Source organism: Saccopteryx bilineata, chromosome 11 (assembly GCF_036850765.1).
Source record: "Saccopteryx bilineata isolate mSacBil1 chromosome 11, mSacBil1_pri_phased_curated, whole genome shotgun sequence".
NCBI classification, from domain to species: Eukaryota; Metazoa; Chordata; class Mammalia; order Chiroptera; family Emballonuridae; genus Saccopteryx; species Saccopteryx bilineata.
The window spans coordinates 59,252,548-59,277,505 of NC_089500.1; the positions used below are offsets into that span (position 1 = coordinate 59,252,548).

A 24,958-nucleotide genomic window follows, 5' to 3' on the forward strand; every position below is an offset into this window, starting at 1 on the left:
GCCCCAGATGGGGGCTGTCTGGTGGATCCTGGTGAGGGTGCCTGCTGTCTCATTATCTACCCTCCTCTTACTTAAAAATAAATAAATAAATAGAAATAAAAGGAATTGCTACCATGAAATAACTTTAAATATATGAGAGTGGGTGGAATGGGAATGAAAATGAACTTTTACTTTTAGCATGAAAATGAATTAAAGAGAAAATAATTCAGTTTAAATAATTGATCTATATATATATATAGAGAGAGAATTGTTACAAGAAGAACACATTTAAGAAGGCTGGAAACTTCCAAATAAGACAGGTTTTATGGCTTGCAAAAATATAAGAATAAAGTATAAACAAAAGTGACATTCTGTTTCAATGGAGTCTGTCAAAGCAGACTGAATCTCTCCTTTTAAAAATGCTGATTGTGGGTCGCTTTCAGGAAGGCAGCTGGGAGGCTCAGCAGCACTCCCAATGCAAGGACACATGTATGTTCACTCTGTAACTGATATCACCAATAGCTTCAGAAATTAACTATCGAGAAATGTGTAGTTGCTTGGGTAGAAAGAAAGTAAAAATTTAAGTTTTATTACCATGTACAATGTTTTAATAATCCATTATTTTATTCTAGGAATTAAAAGCATTTTAGACAGCATTTCAAATAGCAAATAAATGCTTTGACCTTGAAACTCTTAAGAGTTTCTGTCCTAAGTGTTTCTTCTGTTCACAAAAATATAGAATAGCTGAAATATATCTACTTCTTTGATACTTATAAATAAGCAAGGATTATTTCCAAATTAAATGAAAAAAAAGATTCCTTTTATTATTCCTCAAAGGATTTTAAAAGAATCAATACCTATTTGGGGGGGACTGGAGGGGTTATATCCATGAAGAATTTTATCTGTACAAAAATCAAATTTAAATCAACATATATATATGAGTACATATATTTTTAAAAAAATAAAAATAAGATTTTAGCATATATATTATTTTAAAACTTGAATTTTGTTTTATTAAATATTTATATATTTACTAAATATATATAGATATATGTATAAAACATCTTTCCATACCAATTAATTCAGATCTGCATCAAATAGATTATTAGAATTAAGAACAGGTACAACTGGAGTAGGTTAAATACAGCAATTCAGCAACAACTAAAAATAGCACTTAATGGTAAATTGTTTTTTTACCCACTTCTCCCCATTTATGTTGCAATTTCAACTTCTAGTTACTTATTTTGGGTTTGGTTTCTTGGTATTGATAAAATAGCCTTAGTCCCTTCCCCCGTTTCATCTGTAACATGTTCAGTATTTGTGAAGGACAAATAGTCCTGGTGCCTTGCTCAGCACATGGAGCTTCTAAACCAGCAGTGGGAATGTCCTCACACAGCAGGAATTTTAGTCCAGAATTCCAGAGATAATCTTGTGGGTGAGTCTTTCTTCCCAGGCTCAAATCACTTAGATATGACTTATCTTTATGTGTCTATCTCAGAATCAAGGCCAGGATCTGGCATGGAATCGGTGCTTTTTAACATGTTTAATGAAAACAATAAATAAGTGAATGTCCTCAGTGATAACAATTCTTTACCTATGAAGATGGATACAAGGTGTAATTCATTCAGTCTAGCTAATTACCCTAGGCATGTTATTTTTCTCCTAAGACAGGACTAATGCTTTAAGTCAAAAAGCTAGATCTGTATGCTTGACGGCAGTGATCTAGAACTCAGTGGTGCAGAGAATCCGAGGCTCTTCTGGGGGAGGCAGTAAGAAAGACAGGCCTGGAGTGCAGAAGAGATCATGAGAGGCAGTAGTACACTTGTTACTTTGAGAGGTGGTAGAGAAGTTGGGCTCTGAGCTAAACCAGATGGTTTTGGATTCTGAGTCCATTTATATAAACTTTCAAACTGTGTGACTTTGGGTCTGTAGCTAAACTTGGTCTTCTGTCAGAGGGATGATAACATTGTGCACCTCATAGGGTAAAATAAGGTAACCCACACATAGAACTTGGTGCTGGCCCATGGCGAGTGGTCAGTGTAGAACCACTGTGAGACAATGCACATATTCCCACAACACAGGGAGATGAAAGCTGACAGAACCCCTTCTTGGACTTTCATTATGGACCATGAACTAATAATTCTGAAAGAAAAAGATCAAAGATAACAGCAGATGTAGAAGATTCTAGTATAGGAGACATTTTGTGGAGCAACATTTTAAAAAGAATGAAAGATGCAACCCTTGACACCAACAGTAATTTTGTCATTAAAAAGGTTCATTCTTACTTGCTTCCAGCTTGGAAACCTCTATGCTGTGCCTGTGAATCATACAGGTGTTCCTAATAGCTTTTTCTTTCTTTTTTTTTGTATTTTTTCTGAAGTGAGAAGTGGGGAAGCAGAGAGACAGACTCCCACATGTGCTCCAACCAGGATCCACCTGGAAAGCCCACCAGGGGGCAATGCTCTGCCCATCTGGGGTGTTGCTCTATTGCAACCAGAGCCATTCTAGCACTTGAGGTGGAGGCCATAGAGTCATCCTCAGCACCGGGGCCAACTTTGCTCCAATGGAGCCTCGGCTGCAGGAGGGGAAGAGAGAGACAGAGAGAAAGGAGAGGGGGAAGGGTCGAGAAGCAGATGGGCATTTCACCAGTGTGCCCTGGCCAGGAATCGAACCAGGGACTTCTACACGCTGGGCTGACACTCTACTGCTGAGCTAGCCAACCAGGGCCCTAATAGCTTTTTATTGCTACCTGATTTTATCTGGCTTGGTCAAGGGGAGAACAACATTCCTTTGGCTTGCAGCACACATGGAGATAACTTGAAGAGGACGGGGATCCACATAAGTTTTGATTAACTTTCAACTCACACATTCATTTCTCATACTGATAAGGTCCACCTCTTTTACCTTTGTCAAAACCAAACCCATTGTTTAGAACGTGAAATACCTGGAGATACTGTCATGGGAATCTAAGCTATCCATCCTGTGGGCTGTCTGTGCACCTGAAGCAGCACCAGGACAATCGTCAATTGTGTCCAGTCCAGACTCTCTGGAAAGGTTCATGATGTGGTTCTGATAGTACATGTGGATGCTTTCCCGAGTGGGCACGTTGCCCTGCAGTGAAGGAGAGAGACAGGGCACAGTTCTTATTCACCTCTGCAGCCCCCTGACATTTCTCAATACTGACAACTCTCAGTCACCATGCGCACCTTGAGTAGATTAATACAAAGCTGGTGAGTTGGGCATTGACATCCTCTCATTGAATTAATTGTACTCATTATTGGATTATGCTAAATAATAAATCCCTCTTGTTTATGGCTAAAGACAGTTAAAAACTACAAACTTCAAGTTGTAAAATAAGTTAGTCATGGGAATGTAATATACAACATGGTGACTATAGTTAATCATATTATACTGTATATGGGAGTCCTTTATCCACAAGGGGTACGTTTCAGACCCCCAGTGGAGGCCTGAAATCATAGACAGTACTGACATAGTATGCTTTTTCTTATGCATACATATATATGATAAAGTTCAATTTATAAATAGGTATGCTAAGGTATTAAGAACAATAATAAATTAGAAAAATTATAACAATTTACTATACTAAATGTTATGTCAGTGTGGTTTCTTTATATCTCAGCAAAGTAGCACAGATTTTTTTTCTCTTTCTTCACAATTTCAAAATAGAAGATTTGTTCTTACATAGATCTTAGCAAGCTTAGTATATGATTTTTTTTGTTCCTGATTAAATCAAGAACTCTTTTCCACTAAAAGTAAACACTTTACTGCTTCTATTTGACTTATCTGAATTACCAGCATCTCCATTCTTGCACTGTGGGGCCATTAGTAAGTAAAATAAGGGTCACTTGAACACAGCACTGTGACACCACCACCACAGTGGATCTGATAACCCAGACAGCAACTATGGGATTAATGAGCAGGAAAGTGTACACAGAGTGGACATGCTGGACAAAGAGATGGTTCACATCCTGGGTAGGAGGGGTGAAGGCATGAGATTTCATCACTCTACTCAGCACAACAGGCAATTGAAAATTTATGAATTGTTAATTTCTGGAATTTTCCATTTAGTATTTTTGGATATCAGTTGACCGAGTGTAAACCAGAAAAAGTGAAACCATGAATAAGGGGGACTACTGTATTTGTAAGTTGTTAAGAGAGTAATAGATCTAAAAATTTGCAAGAAAAAACCATCTGTAACAATGTGTAGTAATGAATGTTAAGTGGTGGTCATTTCAAAATATACATAAATATCAAATGATTATGTTTTTTACTTGAAACTAATATAATGTTATATGTTAATTATTTTTCAATTAAAAATTTAAAAGAAATCCCTTCTTATATGTAATTTCATACCTATATATAAATATGTATATAATAGTAACTTTTCCACAAATAAACTATTATTTTTAAATAAAATATAGAAACTTATATAACTATATTTTGTTACTCTTCATATATTCTAAATTTTTGTATGATAAACTTAAGATTAAACTTTTCAGACTAAACAATGTGATCCTTTATGACACATGGCAGTCTGGGCACCTGCAAACTTCAATGAAGTGAGGTGACAGAATGAATAAACTGACCAGTATTCTAAGACTTGCAGGACTGTGTGTATTTGTGTGTAGTGTTTGATTTTAATTTTGAGCATGGAACGGATTTAAATATGTATAAAAAAGGGGGGTTATGTAAAGATGGTCTGGAAAGAAAGGATTTTGACTTTTCATACTTGGAGTTATGGATATTGATTGTCACAATCTTTGTAATGTGAGAAAAAACAAAACCAATTATTCCAAGAGTGTTACCTTTTTAATTTCTCTGGTCAGCATGCATCTTTCAATTCTCAGAACTGTAGATATATCAATGTGCTCCCTTGAAATGGAATTAAGCCAAGTTGTGAAACTATCCACTGTAGCCAGAAAAAGGACCCAGGTAAATTTCAAAATATTAAATATCCTCTTGATGATATTGTCTAGGAGGAAGAAAAAGAAACTAAATTTCAAAAGAACAAAATACCATCAACCATTTTGCAGTGTGTAGCCAGTGATGTTTGACCAAAGGCAGACCCGATTTTGGCCCTGCATACCTCATGCGGAGAGGGGCATGTGACACTCAGTATAAGGGGGAATGGGAGGCCCCTAGAGTATGGGAAGCTACCACTGGTCTTTCTACACATGCAGTGCCAACATCCAAACCAAGGTAGGATAGAATTATTAACCTTTGATCAAAACATCTGTCAGAATACATTCACATACAGAATTAGATTAAAAGAAGAGATTGCATTCAAAGCTATTTCTGTTATTGACACAGGGCTATAAACAGTCTGTGTTTATCCAGGGAATTGGATACTTTATATGGCAATTGCATTTTAATTAAATCATCTTAAAGCTATTCTATAAAGAGTTTAGTACATGTACTGAGAGTATATATCTAACCCTGGCCAGATAACTTGGTTGGTTAGAGCGCTGTCTGGAAGCATAGAGGTTGCTGGTCAGGGCACGTACAGGAACAGATTGATGTTCTTGTTTCTCTCTTCCTTCCTCTCTCACTAAAATCAGTAAATAAAAAATAGAAAAAAAAAAGGGTATATATCTATACCACTGAACTATCATTATTCTTAATTATACTAAACTGTGTTAAATACAAAATACTGCACATGGGACCAAACTTTCCCAAACCAGCAAAAGTCATGAAATTTCTGCCATGCTTGGGTTCTCTTCCTTATCTGTGGCTGTGACTTGGGGAGCCCAGGACAGCTGCCCGGTGTGAGGAGCTCATCTGCAGATCGCCACTGTGTCCCTAATGTGTCCCAATACAGCACATGGTTATCTAGTGCCCTCAGAGAATTCAACACAAGCTACCTGATCATTGATCAGGTTTGGAGAGACACCATAGCTATATGGCTTAACTTTTTTTAAGGTTTGCATCAAAACAAAGGAGGGAAGATTCCATATTAAGTGTTGCTCATTTGTTTGCGTAAGCTAATGGTTTCTCAGCCGGAATACAAGAAACCCTTCAGAACATGCCATCAAATTTTCATCCGTGTGTACTTTTTAAAAATATGGCATTTTAAAAATTTAGTTTATTAACTATTTCAAACATTAATTTCAATAAAGCGAATACTTGGTGAACATGACAATGAATTATCATACTGTTTGTTAAAGACAAATACCAACAAGAAAACAACTCTTATCTCTCACCCTTCCCTTACCAAAAAGAAAAAAGAGAAAGAGAAAAAAGATTCAAGTGTCATAATAAAACCTTAATAAATTTAGAATTAATGGCAATAGTTTAAAATTACAGTTTACAATCATTCAGATAGCATGTAGGAAAGGGTATAAGCCTTTAAGATCTTGTGCAGGGCTCAGCATGTAGGAAAGGGTATAAGCCTTTATGATCTTGTGCAGGGCTCAGCATGTAGGAAAGGGTATAAGCCTTTATGATCTTGTGCAGGGCTCAGCAAGCCTTTTTCTGACTCATGAACACAGAGAACAGTGTGGTGAATGCCGGAGGGCAGGGACGTGTAGGAAGGTATCAGGGGCAAATGGCGATGGATGAAGACTTGACTTGGGGAAGTGAACATACAATACGGTGTACAAGGTGTGTTGTAGAGCTGGGTACCTGTAAACTGCATAATTTTGTTAACCAGTGTCATCCCAATAAATTCAATAAAAAAAACCCTTTCTTCTGGACAGGGCCTAATAGTAAAATATTTTTGGCTTTCCAGGCCATACTGTCTCTATTATAACTAATCACTGCTGTTGTAGTGTGCAAACACCTGTAGACAGTGAATGAATCGTCTATGAACGGGCATGACTGGGTTACCAATAAAACTTCATTTATGGACACTGAAATTTGAATTTCATAATTTTCGTATGCCATAAAATATTCTTCTGTTTTTTTTTCAGTCATTAAAAATATAAAAATCATCCTTTGTTAACCATATAAACACAGGTGGCAAGTGGGACAGTTTCCTGACTTCGAATCCAGTATAATCAGATATGACCTTTGGGAGACTCACCCATGATTTCCGTACTCCTTTCTCTCTGCTTTAATTCTCACACCACAGCATGAGTTAAGGATTAACTTTGCAATGGTGAGAAAGACGAAAGAAAGAAAGAAAGAAAGAGAGGAAGGGAGAGAGAAAAAAAGAAAGAAAAAGAAAGCTAGCTATCTGTGAATCCAGTGGCATAGGACAAAGGCAGTCTTTCTCTAGGTAAATGTTTGCTCTTGTCAAAGGAGAAACTATCAGAGAAAGCATGGCTTTATATGGGATGGCGTCCAGACAGAGTCCAGGTGGACAAGAGGGACAAAGCAGAGTCAAACAGTTCTATCTGTGGGAGCAACAGCATCTAGGAGTGGCCAGTGGGCAGCTGGGAAGAAAACTGGGAATATGGGGAAGGAGATGGGAGAATGATTAAATGAGAAGAACCTGAAGGGATGGGGCCCTGAGCTACAGAGACAGCAGCTGGGGAGAGATCTGATAAGTTGGGTATCTTGATTACTGGCTGACTTTCCCTTTGAGTAATTTCCTGCTGTGAGGGCCACTGCCTCCCACTACCGCCCACCCAAACCTTGGTAAAAACTGGGTTACATCTAACACAGAAATGAGAGAGTAATCTTCACTGAGCAAAGACGCCCAGTAAGGGAGCTGCTGATCTGTGAGTGTGCTGAGTTGTGGGAGACAGCCTGTAAATTGACAAAGTTCTTGGGCTTAGTTTAAGACTAAGCTCTTCCCCACACCCTTTTAAGACTAAGGTCTTCCCCACACCCTTGACTGTTGCATGGTGGGGGGGATGCATTTTTATGAGGATTTCTGTTTATGCCTCAGATGTGTGACTTTGTTATCAGAGACTTCCTTATTTGCATATGGCTCTGCACCATATAATAAAAGATTTGCTTTAGCTCTGGCAAGCTGTGGGCTGTGTGGAGACCTCCTGATTCCATCCTTTTTCTCTCTGAGTTTATTTCTTCATTCCGCACCATTTTCATTCAGGACCTGGACAATTACTAGCCACACTGGTTTGTGGCAAGTGGTGCCTGAACGGGGACAGGACCTGAGGAAGAGAAAACTAAACTAAAGGCAGGTGACGGAACTCCCCAAGTGTGCACAGTGAGTAAAGTTTATAGGGAAAATATAGTCAGGAGTAATAAATTATGGGACAATTAAGGTCAAAAGTAAGGGACCTTTTTTTAAGAATAGTTATGTAGCTAGAATGCTTTTTGCGATATATTCAAGATGTGTGCCCCTGGTTCCCAGAGGGAGGAAATGGTTAGTTCTGCTACAGGGGAGCAAGTAGGTAAAGTTCTGAAAAGGCAGTGGTGTGAGGAGACTATGGCGGGTTGTGCTGTATTTTGTGGTTTGGGGGCCAAGGAACGTGGGACAGTGTAGCTGCTTCTAGTTCTCTCTGGCTGCTTAGTCTGCTGCTCAGCTAAAATTGAGGTAGAGGGGAAGTCTTGTTGCGGTCAACCTGAGCCCCCAGTTACACAACTATGGAATTTGAGAATGGCTAGGAGACTCAGCTATTAAAGTCACAGCTTTTCCTGTTATTGTCTGATTTTCTTTAATGTTTTAGCAACAATCCTCTGAAATATTATTTTGTTTCTTTCTTATTCTTTGCCTGGAAATTTAGGCAGGGGACCCCTGGTGGATTTGACTACAAAATTTCCTGTGCAGCTGCCGAGAGCAAATTTTCTTGGGGAGATTTTGTTTAGTCTCATCCTTCAGTCCCTCTGTCAGAAAATGCCCTGGCTGAGAATAGGCAGGCAACTTTCTGGTCTGGTTGTGCTCTGAAATCCCGGGTTTCTCTCTAGTTTGTCTGATTCTAGTTTCTGTTTAGTTTTTGTCTGATGTTTAAAATGTTATCTTTTAAAGCCTAAATTAAGTTCTTGCATGCAAAAAATTGGAAATGCTGGCTCTTATATTGAAGAAATAAAATAGTTTCATCCCTACATTTTTGCTTTAAAATTGGAACATGTAAAGAGTTCTTATTTAAATTTAAACAGAACGGACTGTAGAGCCTAAAGACTTGCTAATTTAGTTGGTGCTTTGTAAGGTGTGTTCTTTGTTTTCTGAGTTGAGAGTAAAATAGCAACTCATGTATTAGGATTAATCAGATTTAGAGCATGTCCATCAAACACTTAAAAGTCAGTTAAAAAAATAAAAAGGGGGGACTCATACCTTGAAACTCCTGCAAATCTTCTTTATCATGTTCTTTTTACTTTAAAAAAATTTTGAATGCTGATGTACAGGGCCATTCAGTAGCTTAGAGACTCTGGAATCCAGCAAGGAAAGCCTTCCCTGAAGTGCGATGGAAGGACCCGCTCACAGGAATCTGGCAAGGGCCAGACCCTGTTCTCTCATGGGGCCAAGGATATGTTTGTGTTTTTCCTAGGACTGCTGAGGCTCCTTGGTGGGTTGCTGAATGTTTGTTGAGACACCATGAGCCAGGAGGAAGACTTACTCCACAAGCACAATCATATAAGGCTTATTTTACTCCACTCTCATCCCTCTCTCTGTTAAACCTATTCCACCTGGCAAATCCTCTTAGCACACCCCAAACCTCTTCCTCCTGCAAATTATACTGTCTCTCTGTCTTCTTCCAATCAGCCCCTGATATACGGAAAAAGCTTTAAAAGGCAGAGGAGGGCCTTCAAACCCCTCAACAAGCTCTCTTGAGCATGGTTTTTAAGGTCTATAATGACCAAGAGGAACAGGAGAAGGCAGACAGAGCCCAGAGATCAGGCAAAATACCAGCTCTTGGCAGCCACCCTTAAAGGCTCCAATGCCCCTAAGGGCCCTCATAAGACTCCATCTGGGCCCTACTTCAAGTGTAAAAAGGAAGGTCATTGGACTAAAGCCTGTCTGGCTTCTCGGCCCCCACCAGGGCCATGCCCTCATTGTGGGAAAAAGGGACACTGGAAGGTAGATTGCCCCTTTGCTTTTCCAAAGGGTTCAGTCTCTTCCAGCCCTACCCCAGCCACCTCTGACCTAACCTTGCCCAGCCTACTGGAACTCGCCCCTGAAGACTGAAGGTGCCCAGGGCCGTTGGCCCCATCTCATATCATCATTGATGAGCCTAGTGACCATCCAAATAGCAGGTAAGCTGATCTCATTTTGTATAGACATGGGGCCACTACTCTGTTTTGCCCAAATATTTGGGTCCTGCTCAAACCTTAAAGATCTCTGTTGTGGGTGTTGATGGTCTTATTTTCCTCCCTGTTTGCCATGGATCCACTGCCTTATCTAATACATGGTGTCTCCTTTACACACACTTTTTCTTCTCCTGCCTTGGTGCCCCAACTGTATTTTAGGCCAAGACCTACTCTCCAAATTCAGAGCCTTTCTTTTCTTTCACCTCCCATCCTCAGAATCAACCTTGTTGCTATTCTCACCCAGCCAGATTTACCTATTTCTGTTACAAATTTACCTCTACTATGCAGCATAGTGAATCCCAAGGTTCATCTCACCACCCTTAAGGCTGCAAAACTTCAGGAAAAGGCTCCCTGCTTTCATCTCTCCAGGTTAAAGAAAACAAAAATCTCCATCTCCACATATGCCTACACATGGCCCTTTCAGTCTACCTGAATCATTGCCAGAAACCCAGAATTGACATTAAGCTTGTGACAAAAGCTTAATGTGCTGGAAGCAGTGGTCATGGGACTTGGAGGCCAGCTGCAGAGTGTGGAAATGTGACAACAGTTGTTCCAGTGCCATGCAGACTTTCCCTGGATGTGTGTGACTCCTGCTCCTTGTGACAATTTTCAATGGGACTGAAGTGGGGTTTGATTGCATTTGCAGGGAATATGGAACAGTGATGTGTCAGCATGGACTTGGTGAGCATATTAAGGACATTCAAAACAGCAAAATCTTTATTACGGATCCTGCTATATTAGCTAAGAATTTGCTTAATGATCTAAAAGGCTTTAATTCCATTAATGTATTAAGACACTTGTTTTGGTATCTGTTAACATTGGTTATACTAATTTTGTACTTATTCTGTATTTTTCTAATCTGCCTCTGAATTGGAATCTGGGAAATCAGACGAGTGCAAATCTCAGCACATGAGCTAAAATTTAAAAATAAAAAAGAGGCATATATGGGAGACAGGCTGTAAACTGACAAAGTCCTTAGAGCCTAGGGCTTAATTTAAGACTAAGCTCTTCCCCACACCCTTCCAAGACTAAGCCTTCCCTACACTCTTCCAAGACTGAGATCTTCCCCACACCCTTCTAAGACTAAGATCTTCCCCACACCCTTCTAAGACTAAGATCTTCCCCACACCCTTGACTGTTGCATGGTGGGGGCTGGTGCATTCTTATGAAGATTTCTGTTTATGCCTCAGATATGTGATTTTGTGTCAGAGACTTCCTTATTTGCATATGGCTCTGCACTATGTAATAAAGTAGACTGGAGGCCTTGCTTTTGCTCTGGCAAGCTATGGGCTGTGCAGAGACCACCTGATCCCATCCTTTTTCTTCTGAGTTTATTTCTTCATTCTGCACGGTTCTCACTCAGGACCTGGACAATATTAGCCATGCTGGTTTGCAGCACTGAGTGGCTGCAGATTCCACAGAAGAGCAACTCTGAGCAGAGAGCACTGGGAATGCCCACACTTCTCCCTCAGCCCCCAGCTCCTGTTCTCCTCCTTCTGTTTCATTATTGAGCAAGGCATGCATTTCCCCCAGTAATTCGGATGGAACCTCAAGCTGTTTTATACAGACATCAAAGGCAACCTGGATCCCTGGAGGCTGAAGGATTTGAAGTTAGTTACAACTGTACTGCTCACAAAAATTAGGAGATATTTTATCGCTTCATATTCATTTTGAAATATCCCCTAATTTTTATGAGCAGTAGACTAATCAACATTAGCAGCATCTTATATTTTTGGCAACTTAATTTTTTTCTCATATTCACAGTTATTTCCTTAGAAGAGTTAGATAAATATAATATTTATGAAATACATGTATAAAATACAGGTAAATATAAATATAATTATTTCATAGTTTTGCTTATGGTGGTCTTGATGGTAAAACAAATAGTTGTGTTAAAGACATGTATAACATGCACTTTATTAACTTGTGTGATTACAAACTAACATGTGAAATTAGTATTTTTATTTTTACTCAGGGCATTGTCATCAAAGAGCACAAATTCTGGGTTTAGACTCCTTGGGTTCAAATCCTATCTCTACCTCTTAGTAGCTATCTAGACTTGGAAAACTTAGCTAGTCTATTTGTTCCTCAGTTTCTTAACTGTCAGATGAACAAGAGGGTTTTTGAGGTGCTTAAAGAAGTTAATATGCCTAAAGCTCTCGGAAAAGGCTTTGAGCAATATTAGAATACTCGCTTCACAGACCTGTGAGCAGAATTGTCTGGAAACGGAGGCTGGGTTTAAGGATATTAGACAGCCTTCAGAAAGTCTCATTTTGAGCCAGCAGATGGCATCCTTGAAAGTATTTATGTCCAGAGAAAAGAGCTTGAACATCCAGCTTGTGATCTACACAGGAGTTCCAGCCCCGTGCAATAAAGAAAACAGCGTTCTTACAGAACAAGAGAAGCATTTGAGTTCATTTCATGTGGAGATTTTTGTTATGTCTCCCCCACCCCCCTGCATAGAGAAATCCTCCTCCCAATCACATACTATGTGGAGCCCAAATTGTACCACCACTGGGCCAGGAGTTAGAAGACAGGGGTTCTGTCCCTGACCGTAGCTGTGGAATCCTGGGTAAACTCACTGGGATTGGGTTTCGCTCATAAAATGAGGAGGTTGGCTCAAGCATCCAGAATACCTCTCATTTCCCCCATTCTACTTAGCTCCCACTTCTTCCTTCTCTGTTCTTTAAAATTAATTGTCAACATTTTTTGTGTCTCTATTCTGATAGCTTCTATGGGACATTTATAATTGGTGCCCCCACACTCCCTTTCCTAGGTACTTGGATAAAAGATTTAACAAACTCACTCTTTATTTACTCCCACAGTGCAAGGGGCAGATTGATCAACTTTTAGGAGTCAGTTTGCAATTTCACTGGAGATATCAAAGGACACATTATTATTTAGGCATAGTCCAGAAATAGTATTTGATGGATTATTTTTAGGCAGCCTTTCATTACATAAACATTTGGGCAAGTGACATTTTCAAATCTCTGCCAGGTCATATTTGTCTTTATCTTATTACCTGGCCCATCCGACTTCTTTTTGATTGGTTCATCTTCGTGGCTTTCCCACTCCACAGGACCTGCCAAGTGTGTTCAATAAACATGAGTTAGATTCATTTAAAGTATATTAAATTTAAACACGACTCATCTAAATTAAAAGAAATTTTTAAAATTAAGTCTCAGATAGTCAGCCTATTTTAAGAGTTTCTGGGGAAAAGTTGTAAGAATTCACAGCTTTCAGATTCTCTTCCCTCCAGAAGAAGAATCAGGGGCCCCAAGGAGTAGGAAGATTACAGTCCCCTGGCCAGATCTCTCCTGCTTCCTGTTGTTAAAAATGGCCTGTTGGCCTGACCTGTGGTGGCGCAGTGGATAAAGCGTTGACCTGGAATGCTGAGGTCACCGGTTCAAAACCCTGGGCTTGCCTGGTCAAGGCATGTATGGGAGTTGATGCTTCCTGCTCCTCCCCCCTTTCTCTCTCTCTCTCTTTCACTCTAACTCTCTCTCCTCTCTAAAATGAATAAATAAATAAATAAAATTAAAAAAAAAATGGCCTGTTGGGTTTAGAATGGTTTTTATATTTTTAATAGTTGAAAAATCTTAAAAAGGAATATTTTGTGCTCATGAAAATGACATTAAATTCAAATTTTAATGGAACACAGCCAGACCTATTCATTTATGTGTTACTGATGGCTGCTTTCAACCTACAATGGCAGAGTTAAGTTGCAACAGAGACTTATGACCCGCAAAGCTTAAAATAGTTACTACCTGACCCTTTACGAGTTTACTGACCAATGTTAAAAATTTTAGTGTGTCACCCCCTAAAATGACATAGAAGGTGGTCAGATCTAGCAAATACCAATGTAGAATGACCAATTAAATTTTAATTTAAGAAAAACAACAAAAAAATTTTTTTTAATTTATTCATTTTAGAAAGGAGAGAGAGAGAGAGAGAGAGAGAGAGAGAGAGAGAGGAAGGGGGGAGGAGCAGGAAGCATCAACTCTCATATGTGCTTTGACCAGACAAGTGCAGGGTTATGAACAAAATTTTTTTTATAATTTTTTATTTTGTATAAATAAGTCCCATGCAGTATAGCCATATTATTAAGCTAAAATAATATTTGTTGTTTATTTAAAATTTTCAAATTTAATTGGGTTTCTTGGATTTTCTCCAGCAACCCTATCAAAGACCATTAATGATCAAACTGCACTTCATCTTCTCAAACTATTTTTCTCCTCCTCTGTATCACATCTTGTTTCCACCAGCTACGCCGACCTGCTCGTGGTCTTGCTTTATTCTACCAGACTGTCAGGCTCTGTTCATCCGCTGTCTTTTTCAAGAGGTATTACATTCCTTTTTACTCTTTTACTCTCAGTCATCTTTTCTCCTCTGGTCCCACACTATGTTATCTGTACTTGTATTTTAAATGAACCTAGGCAGTTTCTGTGTCATTGGGGTCTCTCCTTTCCCTATACTTGTGTTCCTTACTGGTTAAGATAGAAGGATCTAGAGCCAGGATGCTTGTTTTGAATTCCAGATCCACCGCCCACTGTATGTCTGTGTGACCTTAGGCAAGTTTCTTCATCCTCTTGGACCCTTTTCCTCATCTGTGGGACACAGAGGAGGAAATGGCCTGGGCAGTGGTGAGGACCAGGTGAGTTACTGCATAGAAAGCACCACAGACCTGGCACATCAGACAGAGTGGATGTGCTTTACCTCCCTAGGGGAAACCTGGAAGAGGTGACACCTGGTACCAAGAAGGTGCCGAGTAAAGATTTATTAAATGATTAAGTAAAAAATGATTTCAGTCCCGATATCTTTGAACTGTTGTTGCCTTTGATTTATAGGTAAATGGTGCTCTATCTGCACATGAAATAACCCTCACAATACAGAGTCATGAAACATTTATGATTGAAGGATACATATATATAGAACTGGTCAAATAATTTTGGAAGAACAAATATTTTACTATAGCAAACACAATTGTAAAGGAAATAAAATGGAAAGTGAGGAGAGAATACAACATAATTAGCTCTGTAGTTACTAGACTAAAAAATATATGACATTGATAATATTGTAATAACAGTGTATGGTGCCAGATGGGTACTTGGAATATCAGGGGAACACTTTGTAAAGTATAGATTTTCCAACCACTGCACTGTACATCTGAAACTAATAGAAAATAATATTGAATATAAAATGTCATTGAAAAATTTAAAAAAATTAAATTATAAAAAGTAAAAAAAGAAAAACACCAACCAACCAACTAACAAATATATGACATTGGCCTGGAGTTAGTAGATAGTAAGACAGTGAGTCAGTATTCAGAATCCAGAAACATTTCTAAGAGTAAATGAAAGCATGATATTGACAAAAGTAGCATTGAAATTTAATAGAAAAAAAAGAAGAATCATTTAACCAACAGGGAGTGCATAACTGTCTATCAACCTAAAAGTAAAAAGTAAATAAACTAGATCTCTACTTCATAGAATAAAAAATTCAAAGTATAAATAAAATTAGGAGGAAATAAAGAAAAACATTAGCATAATATTTGGGGGGATTTCCTAAGCAGAGTGGAAACCTAGAAAATGCAAAAAGAAATTTAGACCTACTTGACATCATAAAAAATTAAAAATTGTTTTGATAAGTGCCTGACCTATGGTGGCCCAGTGAATGGGGCATTGACCTGGAATGCTGAGGTTGCCAGGTCAAAATTCTGGGCTTGCCTAGTAAAGGCACATAGGGAAGCAACTGCTGTGATTTTATGTTTCCGTTCCCCACCCTTCCTCTCTCTCAAATCAATAAATAAAATCTTTATTTTTTTTAATGTGAAAGGAGGGGAGACAGAGAAACAGATTCCCACATGCACCCCAACCAGGATCCACCCAGCAACCTCTTCTAGGGCCAGTGCTTGAGTACTGAGCTATCTTTAGCACCTGAGTTGGAGGATCCATGGAACCATCCTCAATGCCAGGGCCAACTCACTTAAACCAATCAAGCCATGGCTATGGGAGGAGGAGAGAGGGAGAGTGAGAGAGAGAAAGAAAGAGAAAGAGAGAAGGGGGAGGAGGAAGGGTGGAAAAGCATACAGTCACTTCTCCTATTTGCCCTGATGGGGAATTGAACCTGGGATATCCACATGCTGGCTGACTGACGTTTTACCACTGAGCCAACCTGCTAAGGCTCGTAATCCCACTTTTGATAACGTATTCTATGGACAGTGCATGTTTTTCCTGACTTTTTGCTATGCATTTTAATATACATGCACGTACATGTATATACATTGTTTTGATCAGGGATATCTATGATAGCATGGATCATTGTTTCAAAATCTGGAAGCAAACTTTTGTCCATTAGTGATGGAACAGTTGAATAAATTATGCATATTCATATTATAGAATATTTTACAACTTAAAAATGATATGGATTTATAAATACTTAATTGGAGAAATGTTCATGATGCATTGCTAATGAACATATAAGAGCAGTTGGTATGACATGAACTCATTTTAAAAAACAAACAAAGGAAACCAAGCCTGCACACATGTGCTATGGCCAAAAGAAAGGAGTGAAAGTGAACATACATATTGGAAGTATTTGGTAGCTTAGTGGATAGGTTTCTTGGGCAGCTTGTGTACTTATCTCTTACTGATGTCTTGTCATCAGTTCTGCCTTAAGTTTATCTTATTAAATCAATAAAATAAAATAAAATGAAAGTTACCAGGAGATAGCAGGGGGCAGAATGATAAAAATGGTGAGAGGCTTTACAATTAGAACTCTATCAGAAATTATATTTTCCTTTTTATTTATTTTTAATATATTTTTGATTTCACAAGGAACATATATACATTTTCTTTATAAAGCATAAAAATGTAACAGATAAGCCTAAAGTTCCCTTTAATCATACCACTTAATTCCAGTCTCTCCACTCCTCCCCCAGAAATAACCACTGTTGATAATTTTCTAAGTATTCCTCCTGATCTTTCTTTTGCATTTATACACTATTATATACAGCCATTAAAATACAAAATATTCTCTTGAGGTTTCCTTTGTTTCATAAATGATTTCATAATGTCTATGACATTTTGCAACATAGTGCTTTTCATTTAACAATATGTCAGGAATTGATCTCCAAGTCAGTTCAAAGTAATCTCGTTTTTTGAAACTACTGAAGAGCATTCCATTATATTTCCATTATATACTGGCGGCATAATTTACTTGAGTCTTCTTCCTGTGAGCATTTAAGACGTTTCTAAGTTTTTGTTATTAACACATAATGTTTGAGAAATACTGATGTATCCTCGTGTGCATGTACAAATCCTGCTTCAGGTTAAGCCACACACCTAGAACTGGCACTGGTATCTAATAGGATATGTACATTTAAATTTTCACAGATATTGACATACTAATCTTCAAAGTGGATGTATAACTCTATAACACCATTCAGAGTCTGTACAAGCACACAACTTGCTACTAGTTCCAAACGGTGATGTTACAAATTGTTTAGTTGCTTGCCAATCCTGGAGGTAAAAAATCAAAATGTCAGAATACTTAGTTTGTGTTTCTCATACTACTAGTGTAGCTGAGCTTCTTTGTAAAGGCCACTTCCGTTTTCTGATTTATGAATTGCCTTCATATTCATTCATACTAACCTTTAGTCAGATTTATATAATGAAAATGTTTTGCCTGAGTGCCCCTGTTGCACTTTAACTTTGCTATTGGAGTGTTTTGTTGTGGTTTGTAGTTTTATCCCCCTTAAAACTGTGTTCCTGTCATTTGCCTTCAAATGCATCAGCATAATGTTGAATACAGCGTTGGTAGTTATGTTCCATTTTTGGTTCCTGAATGCTATTTAAGTGTGCTTTCCCTTTTTTCTTGAGCAAATGTTTATTTTCTTATTAGTTTTTTCTAAAAACAGGTTTTCACATAATGATAAGGTCTTGTCTTGTACATATGCTCTGTAACTTCGTAATATCCCCCTCAAAATTGATTTTTTCTTTCCACTTTCTTTGGGCTTATCTGACCTCTCTTTCCATTTTATAAAATGCACCTTAACTTAAATTCATGTTTTAATTTCTTCCAAGTGTGAGACACAGCAATTAAGGACAAGTAAAAAGCTTTGCCTTCTTTAGAACTTAAGAATTTGATTTCTCCAAAGATTCTGTTTTTGCACTTCCACTGTCTTCCTCCGGGCCACAGAACCTGAGCATGCTGGCTAGACCTGCCCACCCGAGCGAGACCCGCCCACCCGGGCGAGACCCGCCCACCCTGTGACACTCACCCTCCCTAGAGCCTTTTCTCCTTTTCTGTTCTTCTCTGGCAGACCTTTTTTTCTCTTTGCGCCTCTGTCGGAGTGCTGTTTTAGGGTCGGTAATCCAGGCTTGATAAACAAACTGAAGGGAGAGAGTTCGATTATTTTTCTGACTTTATAATAATTTGATGTAAAAGAAAAGGGACCAACACCAAGCGTCCTGACTTCTGGAAACATTTTTTTATTTTTCCCAACACAAACTTAAATCTCCCTCTTTCATATCCTTTCTCCCCCGCTCCTCCCCATAGCCTTTCATATGCTGAGCTGCCCTGTGCTATTTCTTTTGTTAATAACAGATCAATATGGATACATAGAAATATATAGATTTCAGCTGGGATCACAGACGATCATGAGAAACTTCCGGTGTGTACAAACCAGCACTTCTCCCATGTCCTACCACCATCTCTGATACTTAACTAAATCTTTCCCATTCCACACAACAGGAATAAACTGGAAGCCTCACAAAGTATCATTAGAATAGTCTCCCATCAAAAATAAACTTTGAGTCAGGAACAAAATAATATCTTTTACTCCTTTACTTTGGGAAATAGTTTTGCACATTTGATATTTTCACTTGCAAATAACAGCTATTACCAGCAACTTGACAAAGGGTTTTGCAGGCTGATTAGTATTTGGAGAGGAAAAATAGTATGATATTAAGATTAATAAGTTATTTCAGATGGTTTGGAAGAAAAACATGTGCTTTTTGTTTCCTTTTGTCATTTTCATTCAAGAGCTGAAAATAGTTGCATTAATATAAATATTATATATTATAACCGATAACCACGATAGACCCACTTTGAACAGCCCGCCCACCAACAGTTTCCCAAGTCATGCAGAAAAAACAAAAAGAAAATCTAGATATATAAAGTCAGCCACCTAGAACCACGAAGCCAAGCAGGCATGCTCCTCATGCACCCACCGACACACCTGGGTCTCAGGGAAGCTGGGTTTTCTATTATCATCATAGAGTTAAAGCAACATTTCGCAGGGGTGCTTGTAGACCAAAACACTTTCATTTTATTGTATATAATGTTCAGATTTCTGGAATCTTTGAAAAGCACAGTTTTTAAGGACACCATGGGCACTGAGATGTCAGTAAAAATAAAGAGGAATTCAATGTTTCCATATATGGTAATGTAAAATAAATCCAGAAGACAAAAAAAAATATTATTTTATGCCCCCAAATCGCATTTTGAAAAATCAGAAAAACTGGAATTTGAAAAAGAAGGACCAAATAAAGGAATTTATAGTGGATCTTTATTGAGCAGATTAATTGGGAATTCTATCAAGAATATCTTTGAGGCTTAGTATATTAATAAGCAAACTTGTTTTCATAAAATATTCTTTGAAAAAACAGCTATTCTTCTAAACGTAAATAAGTTTTCAGGCTTAAGAGCAAAATATGGTGACATTTTACTTTAAAAAGTTATTAGAGCATTGCTTTTAGAGAATGCAAGAATCCCCAAAATAGAAAAATTTTAAAAAGTTCAGGATTTATGAATGTATTAAATTCACAGCTGGAGTTGTTGTTTTGCTCTGAAGAAAATGAAGACTGGACGAGAAGGTGGGAGAAGAGGAGGTGCTTAGAATAGACTTGCAGAAGTCTTGTAGAATGGCAGAGAGCCACTGAAATCTGACTGCTTTAAAAGGGAACTCCTGGTTCTAGACACACACCTAAACAATTAAGTCTATCAGTTCTTTCTCATTGAGATAAGAATTTAGATAACGCAAATAGGAGAGAAGAAGGGGGGGAGAAAGAATCATATGAAAAGTCCTTATCCATAGGTAAGCTATCTCAATGTTGATGTTTGGAAATGCAAACCTTTTACAGTTCCAGGTACATTTCTCACAGAGGGTCAGTTTGGCCTAAGTTCAACTGTTGGAGGAAAAAGTTGATAAGGAAGGTAGAAGAGGAAACACCTCATTTCTTACTGAGTCAAGAAATGGAAGTTTCTTACTGAAACTTCTCAATTCTGACTTGGTGGCTGTAGCTATCATCCATCTGAAGGGTCTCTAGGTAATCAGACATGAGCAGTGGTCCCCAACCCCTGGGCCATGGACCAGTACCGGTCCGTGGGCCATTTGGTACCGGTCCACAGAGAAAGAATAAATAACTTATATTATTTCTGTTTTATTTATATATAAGTCTGAACGATGTTTTATTTTTTAAAAATGACCAGATTCCTTCTGTTATATCTGTCTAAGACTCACTCTTGACACTTGTCTCGGTCACGTGATACATTTATCTGTCCCACCCTAAAGGCCGGTCTGTGAAAATATTTTCTGACATTAAACTGGTCCATGGCCCAAAAAAGGTTGGGGACCACTGGACATGAGGACTACTAACCTTAAGTAGCAATTTACATGGAAATGTATTTAAATGATCTTTGTCTTCTCCAAACTGCACAGTCACTGTACTCTCAACTTTATAAATTTTATCTTACATGATTTTATCTTAAGTTTTATCATATATATATTAAGGAAAATGGAATTCATTTTACTGAAAAGTTATTATACAAAAAATAATTTAATCTTTAAAACAGGAAAGAACTTCATTGATGTGGAGATCCTCATCTGTAATTGGTTGTGTCATAAACATTCTTTAATTCAGGTGCGGCCCAGAACTAGAATTCTTTATGTTGTCTGTAAGAAGATTTTTTAACCCTTTGAGCAGTACGAATGTTCATGTATGTCCTCGTGCTTCCTGACCAGACAGAGTACGATTGTACAAAAATTTTTTTATATATATATATATATATATATTTTTTTTTTTTTTGCATTTTTCTGAAGCTGGAAACAGGGAGAGACAGTCAGACAGACTCCCGCATGCGCCCGACCGGGATCCACCCGGCACGCCCACCAGGGGCGAAGCTCTGCCCACCAGGGGGCGATGCTCTGCCCATCCTGGGCATCGCCATGTTGCGACCAGAGCCACTCTAGCACCTGAGGCAGAGGCCACAGAGCCATCCCCAGCGCCCGGGCCATCTTTGCTCCAATGGAGCCTTGGCTGCAGGAGGGGAAGAGAGAGACAGAGAGGAAGGCGCGGCGGAGGGGTGGAGAAGCAAATGGGCGCTTCTCCTGTGTGTCCTGGCCGGGAATCGAACCCGGGTCCTCCGCACGCTAGGCCGACGCTCTACCGCTGAGCCAACCGGCCAGGGCCTGTACAAAAATTTTTATTTTAAAAATGTGTAAGGGAGCATTAAAAAAAGGGCAAATGTATGTTCTTCTTGTTTCCATAAATTGGTTATCAAACAAACATGATTTTAAGTTAATAAAACTGTAACTGAAACTAATTTCATTTTTTGAAAAAAAAAACAAACTCACTCCGGGAGGTCAGGGAGCATGAAAAAAACTCACTACTCAAAGGGTTAAAAGAGTAAGATGGGGGATAATTACATTGTAATCTTTCATATAAATGCTTTTATAGGGATGGAGACACTCTTGTGGTAGTCACGAAGGAGAAAAGACAAAGAGTCCTAGGGAAGTGACAACAGTGAACATTAAACTAAGGACTAGAATCCTGGCATTTAAAAAATGGTAGGAACTAGAGTATTATTAGATCATGCTGCTCAAGGGGGACCGGCTGCTTACACTTCACCCAGGAACTTGCTAGTGTTACAGAATTTCAGGTCCCACCCAGGCTTTCATTTAAATGACCTGCATTTAAGTAAGCTCCCCAGGTCCAAACCATTTGCTTAACTCTGAGGAGCATAAAGATCTAAGAGTTTTAGTGCTTGCCTCAGATTAACTCAAGAGAAACAGTTTTCATTCAAGTATAGAGTAATTCATTGCCTATGATTTTCAGCAATGAAGTGACAGCAACAGAGGTAGCTGGACCAAAAGAGTTTATTCAGCGCTGTCACTGAGGACCTGGGAGAGCCGCAGCAGACGGCACAGGGCAGCACACTCTAGTGCAGACATTGTCCGGAACTCCAAATGGGAAACGGAAGAAGACGTCCAGTTTAGGAAGATGGAGACTTTACAGGAAGCCAGAAAGGAGCTGGAGCAACTGAGTCTTTATTAGCTTATTTGTAATTTAACCAGCTTTCTGAGAAAAATCATCAGACTTTTCACACATCATAACTGATGCATGCAACCAGATGTGACCCTTTTAAAGTGAGATGTGACTTAGACAAAACTACACAAAGGACAGAAAGTAGATGTGTATCTGCATTTTCTCTTTCTATTTTTCCATAGGCTCTGGTGTTAACGGAAAAAAACAGGAATAAAATAATAGGAACTTTGGCTTCTCAGAACTCTTTGTGGAAAAGTTTGCCTAGTATTTTAAATTCTTATCATTCCTTCATGGCCTGATCTATAGAACAGGGAAAATGCAGACACAGCACAGGGGTCTGCTTGTCTAAAGATCTACGGAGCAGAGGGTCACACACCACACACCAGGAAAACATCAAATACCTTTGCAGCTCTGATTAAATACTGAAGAATAGTTTTGGGAAGTTTAATGACAGACTTTGGCAAGGCTAAAATGGCTGAAGCAAACTTCCCAATAGCTCTCTATAAAGAAGGACAAAGCAAGAGTAATTAGTAGAAAAAACCAAAAACTAATAATTTAATATAAGACGTCAGTAAGAGTTTGTCTCTACAATTACATCAACTAGGTTCAAATGTGTCAATTATTGAAGCTAGAATAAAATGTGCTCTGCTCATTTAGGAATAAAGAAAATAGTCAATCATTGTAAGTAATCCATAAAAACAGTGAAGATGATCACGGTCTCTCCTTTGCTGCGTGATGAGTGATGGTTAGAATAAAAGTCATTAGAATAGAAATAAACAAGTCAAGTCATTAGTATTTGACAGGACAGCTGTACACGTGCACACAGACAGTCATCGAGAAACACACAAAGTTAGCAATGCGGTCAGTGAGAAAGCAGCACAGCAAAGAGTCTCTGTGAATAATTCAGTTCTTCAGTGTCACTGGGAAAACAAGTAGAGAAGACATGGCTGGCAGATCGGTGGGGGCTTCCTCATTGACATATTATGTAATTCTAGGTGCTTGCAGTATAACAAATGGGAAATGATTCCTAATAGGTGGCTCCTTCATAAAATGTATATACGTTTAAATACATATCAAGCTTCCATTCCATATATAACTCTTCTGACAAATCATCACATTTAGGTAGCATTAATTATACATTCACTGGGTACACTATATTTAGGTTAATGAGCTATTCAACTGAGAATGATCTGGCAGGTTCTAGAAAAAGCAGGGCAGTTAAGCTGAATAAAATCAGAGCTATGCTAGATATTTTCATTTTTCCAATACATTCTCAACTCTTTTGCAATACAAACAAAACTGACTTTCAAAACTAAGTAACATTTAAATGACTATTTGTTTTAAAACAAAGCAAGTATTTTATTTTCATGCTACATATCAAAATATAAATCCATTCAAGCAACCCAGAGCAATGCCAGAGAAGTCTTCTTTATCTCCTACTTTAACAGAAAAATAACATTCACCCAAGGAAGTTTAACTTTTTGTTTATAGGATCAGAAAATGTTTGATGTAAGTGAATGAAGATTGAACTGGAACAGTGTTCTTGCATGGTCGTAATTATGGCAATGCTGAGAGCAAGTAGCATTAGTTTAATGAAGAATAAACTATTTTAGGTGTAGGTTGGAGGCTTGTTGGCACTCTAACATGTATGAACATGGTGAAAGTTTAGGCTTGTAATCATGATCTGTCAAAAAGTAGACTCAACTAGGAAAGGACATGATTTCCCAAATCCTATAATTACCTGGAAAGCTGACTTTCTTGGGGGTTCTTCATCTTCCTTTTTAAATTCTTCCTCTTCCTCCTCTTCACTATCCGTTTCAAACAAATAATAGTCTCCACTCCTGACCACTAAGCAAAACAAAATATTTACTTATTTCTTGAAAGAGATAAAAGATAATCAGAGGCTTATTAATGAAATGCCCCTCGAAGATACACATAAATTGTCCATAAAAGGATCACAGCAAGAGACAGGTAGGGAGGAAAAACAAGAGATGAAGAAAATTCATTCTGGGCTATGCTACGTGTTGCTGGCATGCCTGGGTCTCCAAAGCATGAGGCCTTGTCTATGCCATAAGAGAACTGGCCACTACTGGGTTTATCTGGTATTTTCTTCCTTCTTCATTGCAAATTTTATACAGATGCATCAGATGAACTCTGCAGCAACCAGTTTTGTTACTAAGATGGCCAATATAACTGAAAACTATTTCATCATTCAGCAATCTGGTCCCTTAGAGAAGACCAAAGTAAAGTAGGGGGCTGGTGTTGTCTAAATGGTCCAGACTTGTAAAAAGGCCAATCAGGAAGATTCCAGGCCAAGAATCAGTGTCACCAATCTTCTACTTTATTGTATACTGTGTAGACCTCACTTTTACGCACATGACACAAAGGGACATAACAAACATGGCGTTTATAAAGGAGGTGATTTTTTTGATTGTATGTATTTTTAACAGCACATTGCCATGAGGAAGAAATGG

At 38.4% G+C, this 24,958-nt stretch overlaps 1 protein-coding gene across 2 annotated transcripts in view; it reads right to left on the bottom strand.

The window, feature by feature from the left end:
- PIEZO2 (piezo type mechanosensitive ion channel component 2) overlaps nucleotides 1-24,958 on the bottom strand; it is a 490,804-nt gene that overhangs the window by 47,072 nt on the left and 418,774 nt on the right. Inside the window, exons 32-37 of one of the 2 annotated variants that reach the window (XM_066247150.1) lie at nucleotides 24,226-24,332; nucleotides 22,886-22,984; nucleotides 18,437-18,548; nucleotides 13,178-13,237; nucleotides 4,806-4,972; nucleotides 2,924-3,090 (exon numbers count right to left, since the gene is read on the bottom strand). In XM_066247150.1, coding sequence (XP_066103247.1) covers nucleotides 2,924-3,090; nucleotides 4,806-4,972; nucleotides 13,178-13,237; nucleotides 18,437-18,548; nucleotides 22,886-22,984; nucleotides 24,226-24,332 — 712 coding nt within the window. The remainder of the gene's footprint in view (nucleotides 1-2,923; nucleotides 3,091-4,805; nucleotides 4,973-13,177; nucleotides 13,238-18,436; nucleotides 18,549-22,885; nucleotides 22,985-24,225; nucleotides 24,333-24,958) is intronic. The other variant, XM_066247149.1, reaches the window with a different exon arrangement.